The sequence below is a fragment of the Ambystoma mexicanum genome, chromosome 6q, assembly GCF_040938575.1.
Source record: "Ambystoma mexicanum isolate Mex_15411 chromosome 6q, UKY_AmexF1_1, whole genome shotgun sequence".
In the NCBI taxonomy this organism is placed as follows: domain Eukaryota; kingdom Metazoa; phylum Chordata; class Amphibia; order Caudata; family Ambystomatidae; genus Ambystoma; species Ambystoma mexicanum.
Window position 1 is genome coordinate 1,261,347,052 of NC_090937.1, and position 16,804 is coordinate 1,261,363,855.

The 16,804-nt window shown below is 49.8% G+C and overlaps 1 protein-coding gene across 2 annotated transcripts in view; it reads right to left on the reverse strand.

Annotated features, from left to right (window-relative positions):
• PI4K2B (phosphatidylinositol 4-kinase type 2 beta) overlaps positions 1-16,804 on the reverse strand; it is a 354,471-nt gene that overhangs the window by 163,988 nt on the left and 173,679 nt on the right. For both annotated transcript variants that reach the window (XM_069631865.1, XM_069631864.1), the window contains one exon: positions 10,655-10,754. In XM_069631865.1, coding sequence (XP_069487966.1) covers positions 10,655-10,754 — 100 coding nt within the window. The remainder of the gene's footprint in view (positions 1-10,654; positions 10,755-16,804) is intronic.

Here is a 16,804-nt window from a genome sequence, read left to right on the forward strand (position 1 = left end):
AGGGGATCTCTGCTTAAAGCGTCTGCTAGTGAATTGAGATCCCCTGGAACATGTTGAGACGACAGGTAAATGTTCCTTCTGAGTGCCCATGTCCAAATTGTCTGGGCAAGCCTGGACCGATTTGGCGAACGAGTCCCTCCCCGTTTGTTTAACATAGCTGTCGTGCTGTCTGTTAAGATCTGCACCGACAGGTTCAACAGGTGGGGTTCGAATGCTTGAAGGGCTCTGAAGACTGCCAGAAGCTCTAGCAGATTGATGCGATTCTTGGCCACTGTGTGAGACCAGAGACCCTGAGCTGTGTGGTGAAGGTGGTGTGCTCCCGATAGGGATGCGTCTGTAGTGACTATAGCCTGCATCTCCGGATTCAAAAAGTATTTCCCCTTCGACAGTTTCTCTTTCGCCCACCGGTGAAGACTTTGTACAAGTTTTGGCGAAACGACCACTAGATCGTCCCACTGACCACTTGCCCGAGACCACTGTTTCACCAACCATTCTTGCATGGGTCGCAGGCGCGCGTGGGGGACCAGCTAAATACAGGACGCCATCATGCCTAGCAAACGCATCGCTTTGCGCACCCTTATCTGGCAACCGGACTGATAGAGGAATTTGCAGTAGTAGATTCCAAATTCTTTCCTCTGATGGAAAGGCCAACCCTTCTTGAGTGTTTAGGACAGCTCCTAGAAACTGTTTGGAGGTGCTTGGCACCAGGCTTCATTTTTTCTCGTTGATAGAGAAACACAATTCAAAGAGTAGGTCGATAGTTCTTTGGATGTTGGATCTGCAAATTACTGGGGTTTCCCCCGTGATGAGCCAGTCGTCCAGGTAAGGGTACACTGGGATTGCCTCCCTGCGTAGGTGTGCTGCCGCCACCGCCAGTACCTTGGTGAATACCTTTGGAGCTGAGGCTATACCGAAGGGCAGCACCTTGAACTGGTGGAGCTGACTGTCCACCTTGAAGCAGAAGAATCTTCTGTGCGCTGGGAACTTGGAAATATGAAAATAGGCATCTTTCATGTCCAATGTTGCCATGTACTCCCCTCTTTTTAGGAGGGGGGATTACCTCTTGGAGAGTAGTCATGCGAAATTTTTGGGGCTTGACATACTTGTTTGCAGGGTTTAAGTCTAATACTGGGCGTATTGTCAAATCTTTTTTTGCCACAAGGAAGTAAGTTGAATAAATACCCTTGTTTACCTGGTTGCCCGGGACGAGTTCTATCGTGTCCTTTGCGAGAAGATTGACGATTTCCTCGAGGAGGATCTTTTGGTGGTCCAGGGAATGCATCTTTTGTCTTGGAGGATGCTTGCGGGGGCGCTCCAGCAGTTCGATGCAGTATCCTGCGGACACTGGACAGCACCCATCTGTCCAATGTTATCCCTTCCCATGCTTGGGTGAAGTTGGAAATGCGCCCCCCCCCCTACTCAGGATGCATGGGAAGAGACCCCGAGCGGAACGTCATGGTTTGCCGGGAGGCGTACCGCCTCTGCCTGGGCTGCCTCTCCCTCTACCGCGGCTCCTCTTATTACCTCTGCCATAACTTTGGGTAGTCTGTTGGTTGCCACCTCACAATGTACCCTGCCCCTGTGCGTAATTGGAGCCCCTCTGGGAATTTTGGCCACGTGAGCGATGAAAATTACTATTCCCCTTTGATTCGTGGGTTTATTAGTCAATTGTCCCAGGGACTTTAGGGTATCGTACCCTAAAGTTTTGAGTGCCTCCTCTGCTGCTTTGCCAAACAAGACATTCGGTTCCAACGGCATATCGATAAGGGTAGCCTGGGTCTCGGGTTTAAACCCTGACTGTCTAAGCCAAGCGTGCCTCTTAATGACGGTGCTCTCTGCGATGAGCCGGCCTGCATTATCTGTGGCGTCAAAGGTCGTCTTTAGAATGCATCCGGACACGGCTCTACCCTCCGACGCGATCTGGGCTAACTGGCCCTTTAGTGGTTCCAGTGCAGAGTCAATGAGAGCAGCTACTTGCTCCCACTGGTGGCAATTATAGCTTGCCAGCAGAGTGGTCGTATTGGTGATTCTTGCCTGGTAAGTGGAAGTGGAGGCCACTTTCCTTCCTAACCCATAAATCCTCTTGCTCTCCTTGTCTGAGGGAGCTTCAGATGCTGATAGAGGTGTCCCCGCTCTTTTTCTGGTGTTAGTGACTACCAACGAGTCAGGCTTAAGTTGACCCCTTATGTAAAGTGGGTCGGACTGGGCGGCCCTGAACATCTTTTCAATTCTAGGGTTGACAGTTTTGGCGAGATTAGGGGTGAGGAGGGAAGGGTCAATTCTGCGTTAGATGGACTTCAGAATTGGAATGGCCTGGGCAATGGGTTTTTTGTCCCCCATGATCTCCTCTGCAAAGTCCCTCTCTTCTTGCGCCCCCCCCTCCCCGAGTGTCTATATGAAGTGCTCTGCAGCTCTAGCTAAGACCTCATTCAGAAGGGGCTAGTTATCTACTGGCGAGTCAGTAACTTGTGGTTCTTTGCGAACAGGAGTCTATATTGTAGACTTCTGCCTCGTTTTCCTCCTCCCATCCTGGCCCTTGTCATCTCCATAATAATCGACCCCTGTTTGGTCGTCCAGTATCTGTATATCTGATCTAAGGTTGAATGTAGTAAAAATCAGGCCCTGTGCTGGAGTCTCAAACCGAGGTCTCTTACTAGGGGGTTGAGGGTCTTTGGATCCTGAAGGAGTAGAGTTGTCAGGGGTACTTTGATAACTAAGAAAATAATCAGGGTTTTTCTCATAGAAATCAGCCATAAAAGACATTCTCCTCATCACCCTGTCGATGTCTTCAGAGCTCCATTCCCTGGAGCTGGGGATGACCACCTCCTGCTGAGGTTCCTCTCCTATTCCCATATCTTAGCGTGGGAGGGATAACTTTAGGTTTAGTGACAGGGTCAGGGGTCTTAGATTTATCCTTATCTGAAGACTTGCGTCTGTCCTTGTGTACCTGGGGTGCAGAAGTTGTGTGATGGCTTTTTCTGCTGTTTGTCCCCTCTGATGTTTTGACCTTCTCTGAACCTTTCGAAACCTGGCGTTGAGATTCGGGTGTGTGTAAGGTACTCTCTGAATCTTTCGAGTGTGCATGTCAACTTTCAGAGCCAGACGCCGAACGGGCTGCCGGAGCCGACTCCAAGCGTGCAGCTTGGGGGTGGAGGTCGGATTCGTCATCTGATAACCATACCTCCGTGACTTAGGGGAGCGAGGCACTTTTTGCAACTGTGGACGGTTGCCGCGTGTCGTGAGGCGATCTTGACCTGGAACGCCCAGAGGACACCGATTCTGTGGACCGCTCTCTAGGTGCCTCCTTTTTCCGAGAACTCGACACGTGTGTCGAGTCCCGGTTGGGATTAGTGTGTTTAGGTGTAGTAGTCTGGGTAGCGCTATTGTCGCCGGGTGTGTTCCCCATAACTGCCCCGCCGGACAATCCTCTGAGGTCGGGGACTAGCGCTTGGGTGTCTTTCGACGCCCCTGTGCCCTCGCAGTCTGAAAGGGCGGCGTTGCTGCCATCACTGAAGGATCCCACCGCTTCCATGGCCTCGAGCTGCCTGGCGTGATGGGCCCAATGTTTAGTGGAGCGGTCCTTTAGTGTTTTAGCCTTAAAGAGGCTAAACGCTCTGCAGTTAGCTTCGGGGTGGTCCCTAGGCAAACAGATTACAGGTGCCGTGTTTGTCAACCCAAGGGTACTTGCGGTTGCACTTGGGGCAAAATGTTAATGGAGTACTCTCTATATGTCACCTTATGGCAGCAGGCTAGTGTATGTAGGAAATAATAATGAGTGCGAGTATTTTTCCACCCCCCCACTTGCAGGGCTGAGGCAAGAGGCCTTCCGAGGCCCAAAGCCCGTCGTGCAGTCTCGATGGTTGTTTGTTCTTCGGACCGGCGTCTACTGGCACGCCCTATGTTGACGCCCATTTTTGAAAAACTAACTAATACTCTGCAGCTTCCACAAGCCTCAGAGAGTATATATAAATAATACACACACATATATATGAGAATGCATTACTTACCGTAAAAGCATTTCTGATGATTGTATCTGCTTAGATTCACATGCTGTGCATAGGTCCGACATCCAGTGGTCACTGCGGAGTATTGCATTTTGTTTTTCGTAGTCGAAAAGGGGACGTCGACAAGGCGTGTCTGAAACACTATCCCTATAGGGACGTGCGTTGTACCCACAATCCCTCACGCGTCGAGGTCCCTCTGTTTGTATTTTTCTGCCCTGAGGGAGCCTTCTAGACGTGAGTGAGTACAGAAAAGAGAGAGAGATATATAAAGGAAGTCTATGTTCCTTCCATCTGAGCGGGGAGGAAGGGCGGGCGCATGTGAATCTAAGCAGATACAATCATCAGAAATGCTTTTACGGTAAGTAATGCATTCTCTTCTGATGTTTGTTAATCTGCTTAGAATCACATGCTGTGCATAGACTAGCGAGCAGTACCCGGAGTTGGCGGTGGGTTATGAGAAGGAACAGTAGAGAAAAGGTGTCGTAATACTGCCTGTCCCACCTGGGAGTCAGATCTAGAGTGTGTATCTAGACAGTAGTGTTTTGTAAAGGTGTGCACAGAACTCCAGGTAGCCGCTTTGCAGATGGACTCAAGGGGAACATTTGCAATGAATGCTATGGATGCCCCCGTGCCTCGAGTAGAGTGTGCTCTTGGCCTAAAGGGCAGTTCTCTCTTAGCAAGAGTATAGCAGAGAGTGATGCATTGAACAATCCATCTAGAAATAGTGGATTTTGAAACTGCATCTCCTTCTCTTCCTGCTGCCACCGAGACGAAGAACTGATTAGTCTTCCTCAGTGGTCTGGTTCTTTCCATGTAGAACATGACCGCTCTGCATACATCTAGTGTGTGCAGAGTCCTTTCTCCCAAATTGGAAGGATTTTGAAAGAACGTTGGTAGTTCTATAGATTGGTTTACGTGGAATTTAGAAATAAATTTCGGAGCAAACCTAGGGTGAGTGCGTAGAACCACTTTATCTTTGTGAACTGTAACGAAGGGGTCTAGAATAGAAAGAGCCTGAAGTTCACTTACTCTCCTGATGGAGGTGATAGCTATTAAAAAAGCAGTCTTAAGCGTGAGGTGTTTAAGAGATGCTTTGTGCATGGGTTCGAATGGAGAGCCCATGAGTCTGGTAAGTACCACATTAAGGTCCCATCCGGGAGCTGGGTCAGCTATCGGGGGGTGTATTCTCTTTACTCCCTCCATGAAGGCCTTTATAACAGGGATCCTCCACCACGACACTTTGAGTTGGGAAGTGGTGTATGCAGAAAGTGCAGCTAGGTGGACTTTAATGGAGTTAAACACTAGACCTGAATCCAATAGGTGGGTCAGGTATAGGACCACATGTGTGGGAGAGCAGTCAATAGGGTTGATGCTTTTACTCCTGCACCAGATGACAAATCTTTTCCACTTGCTAGAATAGCAGTGGCGAGTGTTCGGCTTTCGGGCTTCCCTGAGGATGTCCATGCATCTTTGCGGGAGTTGTAGATGTCCGAACTCTATGATCTCAGGAGCCAAGCTGCTAAGTTCATGTTCTGGGGGCATGGATGCAGAGTCCTGCCTTTGTCCTGAGACAGCATGTTGTACGGGCAGGGGAGTTTTACTGGGGGGGATAGAGACATCTCCATCAAGTGAGCGAACCATGGTTGTCGTGCCCACATTGGGGCCACTAGTATCATGGTCACTTGTTCCTGGTGCATCTTGTGCACCACTTTGTTGAGAAGGGGAGTCGGGGGGGAAAAGCGTAAACAAATTTCCCTGACCATTGCATCGACAGACCGTTCCCCTTGGATTGGTTCTGGGGGTACCTGGAGGCGTAACTTAGGCATTGTGAGTTTTCCAGGGTTGCGAACAGGTCTATATCTGGGAATCCCCATTGTGTGAAGACGTCGAGGACGATGTCTTCGTGCAGGCGCCATTCGTACTCTTTGGGCAGGGGGAAATCTCTGCTGAGACTGTCTGCTAGCAGATTGAGTTCCCAGGGTACATGTAGTGATAGTAGGAACATGTCCTGTTTGAGAGCCCACTTCCATATATTCTGGGCCAGCTTGGACAGGCCTGGAGAGTGGGTGCCCCCTTGCTTGTTGATGTAGTACATGGCTGTGGTGCTGTCTGTAAGGACCATTACTGTTTTGCCTTGTAGGTGTTCCTGGAAGGCTCTTAGCGCCTTGAACACAGCTAGTAGCTCCAGTAGATTTATGTGTTTGGATGCTACGTTCGGAGTCCACACTCCGTGAGCAGTCTGATGGGATAGGTGCGCCCCCCATCCTGTGAGGGATGCGTCTGTGGTTAGAGTGGCTTCCGCCGCGGGTGTGGCAAAGGGTTTCCCTTTTTCCATGTTTTCCTTTGTCCACCACCGTAGCGAGAGAACTAAGGCCTGCGAGACCACAACTAGATCCTCCCATAGTCCGCTGGCCTGACACCACTGGCTGTTGAGCCACTCTTGCATTGGGCGCATGCGCAGGCACGCGTGAGGTACCAAATAAATACACGACGCCATCATTCCTAGCAAGCGCATTGCCTTGCGTACCGTCACCTCTCGACCGGTTACATATTGAGGGATTTGAAACAGCATGTTTTGGACCCTCTCTTTGGAGGGGAAGACGAGGCCGTCCTTTGTTTGAATTAGAGCCCCTAGGAATTGCTTGATTTGACTGGGGTCTAAATTGGACTTCTTTTCGTTGATGGAGAAGCCCAACTGGAACAAAAGGTCTACTGTCTTTTGGGTATTGGAGAAGCATGTTTCGTAAGAATCCCCTGTTATGAGCCAGTCGTCGAGGTAAGGGTAGACTGGGATGGACAACCTGCGCAGGTGGGCCGCTGCCACTGCCAGCACCTTCGTGAATACCCTTGGTGCTGATGCTATGCCGAAGGGTAGCACTTTGAACTGGTAGTGTTTGCCCTCTATCATGAACCTGAGGTATTTTCTGTGCGCTGGCAACATTAAAATATGAAAGTATGCATCTTTCATGTCCAATGTTGTCATGTAATCTCCCTGAGAAAGCAGTGGGATTACTTCCTGTAAGGTTACCATACGAAACTTTTGGGGTTTGATAAACTTGTTCGCTGGGCGCAGATCTAATACAGGGCGCATGGTTAGATCCTTTTTGGGTACAAGGAAGTACACTGAATAAATACCTTCCGTTACCTGAGATAGAGGCACGACCTCTATGGCTCCTTTTTCCAGCAGTAGTTGTACTTCTTGGAGAAGGATGGCAAGATGTTCCGGTGTCATGCGACGTCCCCTCGGGGGTCTGTAGGATGGGGAACTGTTGAATTCGATACAGTATCCGTGGGCTACGGTGGACAGTACCCAACGGTCTGACGTTATCTCCTCCCATGCAGGAAGAAAGGATGTTATCCGGCCCCCGACCGGTGTTGCATGGGAGGGGACGCGAATCTTCGCGTCACTTGGAGTTGTTGGGGGCTTGGGAGCCTCTGGGGGTGGATCCCCGACCCCTCCCTTTGCCCCGGCGTTGGCCTCTTTGGCTGTACTGCCCACTATTGGTTTGGTAATTGGTGGCAGGGTATTGCTGATGTTGATTTTGTTGTTGGTGTTGGCGTTGGCCACGAAAAAAGCGTTTGTTGCCATAGCCGCGCCTGGTAGTGGGCTTAGAGATTTGGTCAAGAGTCTTGATAGTGTCGAACTTTTTTTTAGCCATCTCTAGGGCTTCATCTACCGCTTTTCCGAAGAGGTTAGCGTCCTCGACAGGTTTATTTATCAAAGACGCCTGTGTCTCTGGTTTAAAGCCTGAGTTGCGCAGCCATACATGGCGCTTTAGGAGTATTCCTTGTACCAAGGAACGTCCTGCTGTTTCTGCCGCGTCCAGAGAGTTTTTAACAATGCTCTGGTTCACTAGGGTTCCTTCGCCAATAGTTGACAGTAGGCGCGTACGTAAAGGCTCCGGTGCTTCCTCGGCGTCTTTTCGCAGTTTGGCCCACTGCGCGTCTGCGTAGCTTGCAAGCAATGAATTGTTGTTGGCAATTCTTGCTGAGAAGGCAGCCGAGGAAGTAACTCTTTTTGCAAGGGCATATAGCCTCTTGCCCTCCTTGTCAGGGGGTGCCTCACTGGTGGAAAGTGGTACCCCTGCCCTCTTTCTAGTATTAGATACCACTAGGGAATCCGGAATGGAATGTCCCCTAATGTAGAGGGGGTCTGAGGGTGAAGGAGTGAAAAGTTTTTCAATCCGTGGATTGACCCCTCTGATCATTGCGGGAGTGGACAGCGAAGGTATGATCCTTCTCTTCACTGAAGCGAGGAGTGGAATGGTCTGGCTGACCGGGGGTTTTTCTTTAATCACTCTTTCTACAAAGTCCAATTCTGGAGAGAGTTCCCCGGTGTCGAGTTCGAAATGCGCTGCTGCTCTGCGCAACAGTGCATTGAACGTGGGCTGATCGTCAATTGGAGACGTGTTCCTAACTGGAGAATTGTCCGGAGGAGTTAGGTTTAGGACATCAGTGTCGGAATACACTGATGGTGATTGCCAGGGGTGTGAAGGTCCCTCTTCTGGGTTAACCCCGAAGCCTTCTTCTATAATGTCTGTTCTGTCTTCCAGACATTCCTCCTGGTTCTGTTCTTCATTGTCCATGAAATCCTCTTCCTCCTCGAAGTCTTGTTCCTCCCCAGTGAGGTCATATACATCTTGGAAGTCTGAGGCTGTGTCCTGCTGGGGATCGACTAGCCTCGGATTTTTGGCCCTGGGGTCCTCCTGAGGCCCTTCTCTGGTCCTCTTGTGAGTTTGAGAGGCCTGGGTGGTCATGAACCTTTCCATCCTCTCCATACAGAGGTGGAGTCTTTCCATTGTTTCATGGGGTAGCCCAGAGCGGTCTGGCGGGGGAAACATAGGGTTATCTAACTCGAAATGGCTCGACCTCTCCCAAAGCGTCGAGGAAAGTGTCCCGTCGCCCTCCGAAAAACCTTCAGGTGAGTCGGGAGACTCCCTGACTGAAGGGGGTAGTCCCTGCTTCCCTTCGGGCTTTTTCGGCGTATCCTTTAACTGATGCGTAACGCTCGACGTAATCTTCGGCGTACGCTTTTGGGCGTCGGCTACAGCGATCCTTGCTAAGCTATCTGCGACTCGCTTGTCGGCGACTCGTTTGTCGGCGGAAGCTTGAGTTTTCGACGCTATGGGTATCGAACGCTCTACGGCGGTCTGCGCTTTCTGTTGGTGCGCACCGGCCGATGGTTTGGTGGCAGCGCCCTTGTTTGCCGAAAGCCCAGTCGCAGGTCGCGGCTGCGGTTGCGAGAGGGGCTTCGAACCCGAACGGTCCGAGGAGGCCGCCGGTGGAACCTGCGTCTCCTTGGGCGCCGAAGGTCTTTTCGACTTCGTCGAAGAAGAGCCGTGGGTTGTGTGTTTATGTGGATCTTTGTGTGCGTCTGTGTCGCCGGGGTGTTCATCCCCATAAGCAGGGCGTGAGCCGAGCCCGTCGGGGCCGGGGACAGACGACGAAGCGCGTAAGCGCTCCTTAGAGGGGGTTTCGACTTCCGTAGCGGAGGTCGTGTTATCGCGTTCCTCGTCACTGTCGGTGGTAGCAGCGGCGGGTGAACCTTCGGCCTTCGACATCGCGTAGGCCGCCCACCTTTTAACCCTTCGGTCTTTTAGAGTTTTAGGCTTAAGAAGCCGACAAGCCGCGCACCTTTCCTCCTTGTGATCGAGGGGCAAGCAGCGGTTACACCGTGAGTGCTTGTCCTTCCAAGTGAATTTGCCTTTACAAAGTGGGCAAAACCTAAACGGTGTCCTCTCCATAGCCGAGGCAATAAATCGCGATAAACACCCCAAGGGAAAGGAAGGGGAAAGGGAAAGGCATTCTCAGAAAAGACCCAGAGATGTCCCACGACCCCACTCTCCCTACTGTATATGGCCTGCGAGGCCAGGCCACGTGTTCGGCAGCGCCGAAGGATTCCTTCCGCTCGACCCTCCGTCGAAGATTCTTTTCGGCGGAGAACAGCTTACAACTGCGTCGAGGGAGGGATTATTAATATTAGAGAAAAAACGACCAAAGGTCGAGGAGTTGCAATGCCTCTCGAGGAGCTCAGCGTGAAGGCGACCAGAAGCTGGGCGGAAAAAAACAATCTGAGGGACCTCGACGCGTGAGGGATTGTGGGTACAACGCACGTCACTATAGGGATAGTGTTTCAGACACGCCTTGTCGACGTCCCCTTTTCGACTACGAAAAACAAAATGCAATACTCCGCAGTGACCACTGGATGTCGGACCTATGCACAGCATGTGATTCTAAGCAGATTAACAAACATCAGAAATATATATATATATATATACATATACACACACACACACACACACATATATACATATACACACACCTACTTTCACCTGCTTGTCCTCAGGCTAATTATTTGATACAAACACTTCCCCATGTGAAATGGATTGTGAATCGTGCATTTTTACAAAGAAAGCAATATCGTTTAAGAGATTTAGACAGAAAAATGCTCCACAGCAATACAATGCAATCAACACACAGCACACCACTAAACTAATTCAAACACACCCATACTTGCCAATCTTCTTGATGATGGCACGAATACTGTGCATAAATAACAAATTTACATAAAATGAGCCTTAGAAACACTCATTCAACTGAAAACGATTGCAATAGAAAAAAGCTTAAATGTCTGTTGGCAAAATACTTACATGCTCTCCACTCATCGGGGTGTTTAAATGGAAACGCTAAACCATTGTCAATGGCAGCAATTTTAATGATGGAATCTTTATTTTTTGTCCATTCTGCATCCTGAAAAAGAAGCAAAAAAAAAAAAGTCTCTACTCCAGATAGACTTTAGATTCAGATGGCATAGATGAAATTGTTTACAAACTAAGAGTGCACAAAACATTGCAGCGGTAGGATGGTAGACGGAATATGAGATTCAAATTAAAGTAAGAGCCATAAGAAAATAAATCTTTGCATTATATTTCAAGAAACAATAAGAAACAGACAACTGCAGTTATGTTCATCAGACGAATGAGAACTAGGAAACTGAACATTTAATCAGATTTGAACTAATCAAAACTCAAAGCCTAGAGCTACAACTAGGAGGAATATCTTGTACAATAAATAAATTAAAGAAGGTGGAGGTTGGTGAACATGAGGACACTACTGGACATGGTGACCTAAGTAAACTACATAATCTACCCACTCTTAAAACAAGAATAAGTGACCGATTCTGAACCAGGATAAATATGGGATGGCAAAAAGTAGACGAGGTGCTGAGCAGACATGTTGGCAAAGGACCAGACCTTTACTGCCCCAACTAACAACCCCTCTTCACTGCCTTAGCTGCAGGTTAACCCATTTTCAATTTGTGCACGATTCAGAGCAAAGGGGGGGTGGCAGGATCCCAGTCACTCCTGCAAGAAACCAGTTTGCCAAGCCCACAAATTGCTCTTACCCGAGGGCAAGGGATTCTTTGGCTTTTTAAAATTATTTTCTTGATGCAAACGTTAGCCGAAAGGAAGACAGAACTTACTGCAAACCAACAGGAGATCTAAGCTTGTAGGTAAGAGCAGCAACGTCCTGAAGTGTTGCCTATGCAGTGACTCAGCAAGTGAAAGCTTTGTCAGACATCTATCAGGAGGAATACATTCATGAAACTTAGCAAGCTCCTTCCACAGTTTGACTGTAGCAGCAGCCAGGATAAGCTCGGTATTAGCCTGACGCAGCTGAAGTGCCGAATTGAAAAAAACCTTTTTTCACCCAATGGCGTCAAGAAGCTTTTCCTCTTTAGAAAGGATCGGAGACGCTGCAGTGGAGGATGTAGCGGCTGGCTTTGACTGGAGCATAGCTGCTGCCACCACTGTCAATGAGGGGAGTGGACATGCAGACAAGGATATGCCCTCAGACGCGTTCTTGTTTAGTAATCTACACAGTAAAATGTACTGAAAGTGTGATGAGACGACCAGGTTGCCGCTCTACAAATGTCTCCACCTACACACCTCTTTCCAGAGCTGAAGAAGCAGCCACCCCTCAAGTGGGATGCGCCCTCAGACCTACAGGAAAATATTTGCCTGTTAAAGAGTAACACTCCATTATGCACATTACAATATAGTTTGTTTTGTCACTGCCATGCCCAGTCTTTGGCCAGCATAAATGATTAAAAGCTGATCATCTTGGTGAATACGTAAGTTCTTGTTGTGCCCTTTTTTGCGGTCTAGACTATGTAGTCTCTCCTCCTCTAGACTGATGAGGACGGTAAAAAGAAGGCAGTACAATACATTGTGCTAGATTAAACTGACAACTTACGGAAGAAGGAAAGATGACCCAACTCTTACAATTAAAGGATGTAAAAGGTTGTTTGGAAGACTAAGCCAGTAGCTTACTTAGCCTACGGGGAGACGCGATAGCTAACAGAAAGGCAGTTTCATAGTGAGCAACCTCAGACGACACGAATGTAAGGGCTCAAATGGATTGCCATAAGACTATGGGCCTCATTACACGGAAGGCAGTAAGCCATGGCGCTAATAGCGCCATGGCTGCCGCCGGTACCTTACCGGGTCCGCCTTGGTGGATGGCGGAATTAGCGCCATATTCCAAGGTGTGTGGGGGCGCTAATTCCGCCATTGCCCCTTCAGCATTGCCAGTCAGCCCCATAGGGCTCCATGTTAATGGTGAAGGTGCTAATTATGGTACCGCAAATTGCGGTACCGTAATTAGCACCAAGGTCCCTTTGCGGGTCCCGTACTTAACGCCTGTAAAAACCAGGCGTTAAGGGAGGACCCGCAAAGGGACCTCGTAGTAAGGCGGTAAGGGTTTACCGGTGCCCTTACCGGTACACCCTTACCGCCTTCCGTGTAATGAGGCCGTATGTAATACAAGATTTGAATCACATGATGGCACGATGAAGGGAGTGGGCAGAAACAAATTGGTTAAGCGCTTCAGAATGAACAAGTTACTTACCTGTAACTGTTCTCCAGCATGGGTCTGGCATGGATTCACATGCTCATGAATATTCCCTGTCAAGCTGGGAATCCTCGGAAAAGAAAAAAAAAATCAGTTTAATTTCTGAACTGTCTTTCTACTATTAACCAATCACTGGTCTCTGGGTCATACTGCCCCCAGCCAATGACTGCCCTCTACCTAAACCCCTCCTCTGACAGCCATCTTCAGATTTGGTAGCACGTAAAGTGGCAGTAGGACCAACAACCGCAGAGGGGTTGGAGGGAGGGTTCCCATGTGTATCCATGACAGACCCATGCTGGAGAACAGGCAAGTAACTTGTTCCTTCTCCAGTATGGGGTCTGGCATGGATTCACATGCTCATGAATACAAGAATACAGTAACCACATGCACAACCATGGGAGGTGGCAAGGCTCAAAATTAAGCACTGCAACAACTCAACATTAGGCATCTTACCTCCTCACCAGGCGCACCGTCAAGCGAACAGGTTGCTCAGCACTCCCTGGCCGACTCTTGACTCCTCCTTGGAATCCCGGTCGACGCAGTAGAATCTTGTGAAGGTGTGTGTCGACCTCAGTCCAGCAGGGGCACACCAGACAGGAACGCCGTGGTAGCAGCGATTGCTCTGGTTGAATGGGCTCTCGGACGGCAGGGCAATGTTCTGTTCACCAACCAGTGAAAGTGCATGATACAGCCGGAGAGCCATCTGGAAATGGAAGCCTTTGATAGGGCCTTCCCTTGGTTCACAGGACCAAAGTTCACAAACAGCTGTGATGTCTTTCGAAGACTCTTCGCGAGGTTCACGTAGAACATCAGCGCTCTAGCCACATCCAGTGAGTGCAAAGTCCTCTCAGCCAGCGATGAAGGCGACGGGAAGAAAACCGGTAACACCAAGGGCTTGTTGAGATGGAAGTCTGACGGCACCTTGGGCATGAAGGAGGGGTGCGTCCTCAGCACTACCCTCGTCTCGTGGAATGTCAGGTATGGAGGTTTACAGGAGAGGGCCTGGATCTCTCCCACGCGTCATGCGGAGGAGATGGCCACAAGAAACGGTCTTCCATGACAGGAACTTCAGCGGTGCCAAGTGCAAGGGCTCGAATGGGGGACCCATGAGCCTGGTCAGCACCACGTTGAGCTCCCATGCTGGGGCCGGAGCCTTCACCGGCAGGAACGAGCGGAACAGTCCTTTCATGAACTCCTTCACCAGGCGGTGAGACCACAGCGACGACCGCCCCGGAGTTCTGGTGTAGCGGGAGATAGCTGCCAGGTGGATCTTGATGGAGGCATGCGCCAGCCCCGCCTTGGCCATCGACAGCAAGTACGGCAGTTCTTGAGGGGACGTAATCCGTAGAGGGTTGATCTTCTGTGCACGGCACCAGACAAAGAACCTCTTCCACTTATGCCCATAGCACTTGAGTCGAGAACGCCCTGGCCTTTGCAAGAACCTCCTTGCAGTCCGCCGGGATATCATAGGATCCGAACTCTAGTGCTGCAGGAGCCAGGCCTGCAGGTTCAGCGATCCCGGGTCGTGATGTAGGATGGCGCCTCCCTCCATGGAGAGAAGATCCATGTCCATCGGCAGTTTGACTGGGGGGGTTTACGCTGACAAGTCCAGAAGGTCCTGGAACCATATCTGCCTCGGCCACACCGGTGCGACTAGGATCACCCGGGACCGTCCGAGTTGATTGATGAGTCGAAGAAACAACAGCAACGCGTATAGGAACAGGTCGTCCCAGGGGAAGGAGAATGCATCGCCCATACTCCCCGGCTGGGGAAACCTGCTGTCGAACCTCCGGCACTTGGTGTTCGCCGCCATTGCGAACAGGTCGATCTGAGGACTGCCCCATTGTCAGATGTTAGGAAGATCCTGTGCAGTTCCCTTGGGGACCACTGCAAGAAGATTAAGACTACAGGAGTAAGCAGTAAACCCAATTGGTAGCAGTCTGTATCACCCAGATTTACCTGGTAGCTGTGGCTGAGCAGCCAGACTTCTCTCAAGAAGAGTAAGGCAGTATATAGAGTATACACAAGAGGGCCAAAAACACAGTAGAACAAGCAACCACTGACTAGAGCTTTGTATCAAAAGTATATCATTATTTAACACACACTTCAGGAAATACACTAGCACTATAAATCAAAAGCAAGTTCCAACACAATCAGAAATGTATTCACACCTCCCTTAGCAATTCCTAGACAAGTCTAAGTCAAAACACCACTTTTTGTCAAGACAGAGGTGAGCGTGTAACTTAGATGGCACTCCAATAATGAGGTTAAAGGGAGAGAAAAAGGCAGGTCATAAAAATAGAACAGTTCCCAACACTTTTAAGAGACAAAATCAAGTTAAAGAAGGCAGGGCATACTGTAGAGCCAAAGTTCATAGGCCAGGCCCACTTTGAATGGAGCAAGGCGAAATGTGCCCAAGATCACATGATTTAGCAATGCATTCGAGTCTTTGTGGAAATGTTAAAAAGTGGTTGGGCTGATTCAAAAGACAAAGTTAGAAGGTCTGGGGGCCAACCCAGTTGGAAAGCCAAGGATTTAAGGGTCACCTTTAGCAATCCGAAGAAAGGAGGCCAGGTGGAACACAGTAACTTCAAAGTTGAGTAAGCTCCAGCGGTGGCAGTTGTTCCTGGCAGCGGGTGCAGTTCGTGGTTTCGACCAGGGGAAGTGAGAATCTCGTCGAGGAGGAAACTTGGAGTCGTTGCACTGCCCAGGGAAGAAACCAGCCGCGGAGTTCGGTTAAAAGATGCGTTCCTGGTATTCGCGGTCACAGTGGTGAGACTTGGCTATCCGGCCGCCAGGGTGCTTGGCACGGGCGATTCGACGAAGAGACGTCCTGAAAGGCAAAATGGCGAACTGGTTGATCCCACCAGCTCAGAGGGAGAAGACTCTTCCAGCAGGGCTCCACCGGTGGCGTCGACGTTGCCGATGGCTCAGCTTCTCCCCTCTTTGGATTTCTTAGGTCCTGTGGCGACTTCTGAAGTTGCAGTCCCAAAGGCCCTGCTTTTATGCAGAAAACCCCCCATTCAACAGCCTAGCTGTCACTCATACATGCTAAGTGGTGAGCCGGGCGGCTCACCACTGGCCCAATCAGAACAGAGTGCGACTTGGGTTGCTAAGACAATGCAGTCCAGGGTGCCGATTCCCCCACCCACACATCCTGTGGAACCCAGACAGAGTGGCAACAGTTGGAGGGCTTCTGTGGAGAAACCCGCCAAAAAGTGGAACAAAGGGCCCGACCTTGGTTGGAGTTAGAGACGGACACGAACGCCATTTTTAGAAAAGAGTTCTGGCAAAAAGACCCAACCGATGATTTAATATTAAATAAACCAGCGGCATCTTTAAAGGAATGTTTCGGTCAAAATGTTTTATTGCCCCTACGGGTCGGCCATGTGTTTTTAAGCCCAAGTCGTTCGATTTTAGAAAAATGTCCTATGGACCTTACCCGAGTTTTCGTCCATTAAACGCACGCGAAAACAGGCACCAGGGAGCTGCCATTTTGTGATAATCCTATCATTTCCCCCATCGCCCTGGCTGACCTGCTTTTGCGGCACTAAATCATATCCCCCGCCCCTGAGCCCGTCATCAGCAGACGCGTACCGCCCATTTCACAACGCCAAAGCACGTCTCGTGTCAACACTCGCTGCGCTTCAGCTAATGACGTGTCACCATGGAAATGGCAGGACGCCTCTTTCCTCAATAAGTATAAACAGACCGTTTCACCACACAGCAGCAGATTTTCGATTCCATTCCTCTCTGTGTTACTTTGAGTATTCTGTGACTCGTTTCTGTGCTCTGGTCAGCTACCTTCGTTGCTTGTAGCCCGTGTGGACAGATAACAGTACCACCGCTATCAATTATTTTAGTTTGTGCAACACACAATGGATACA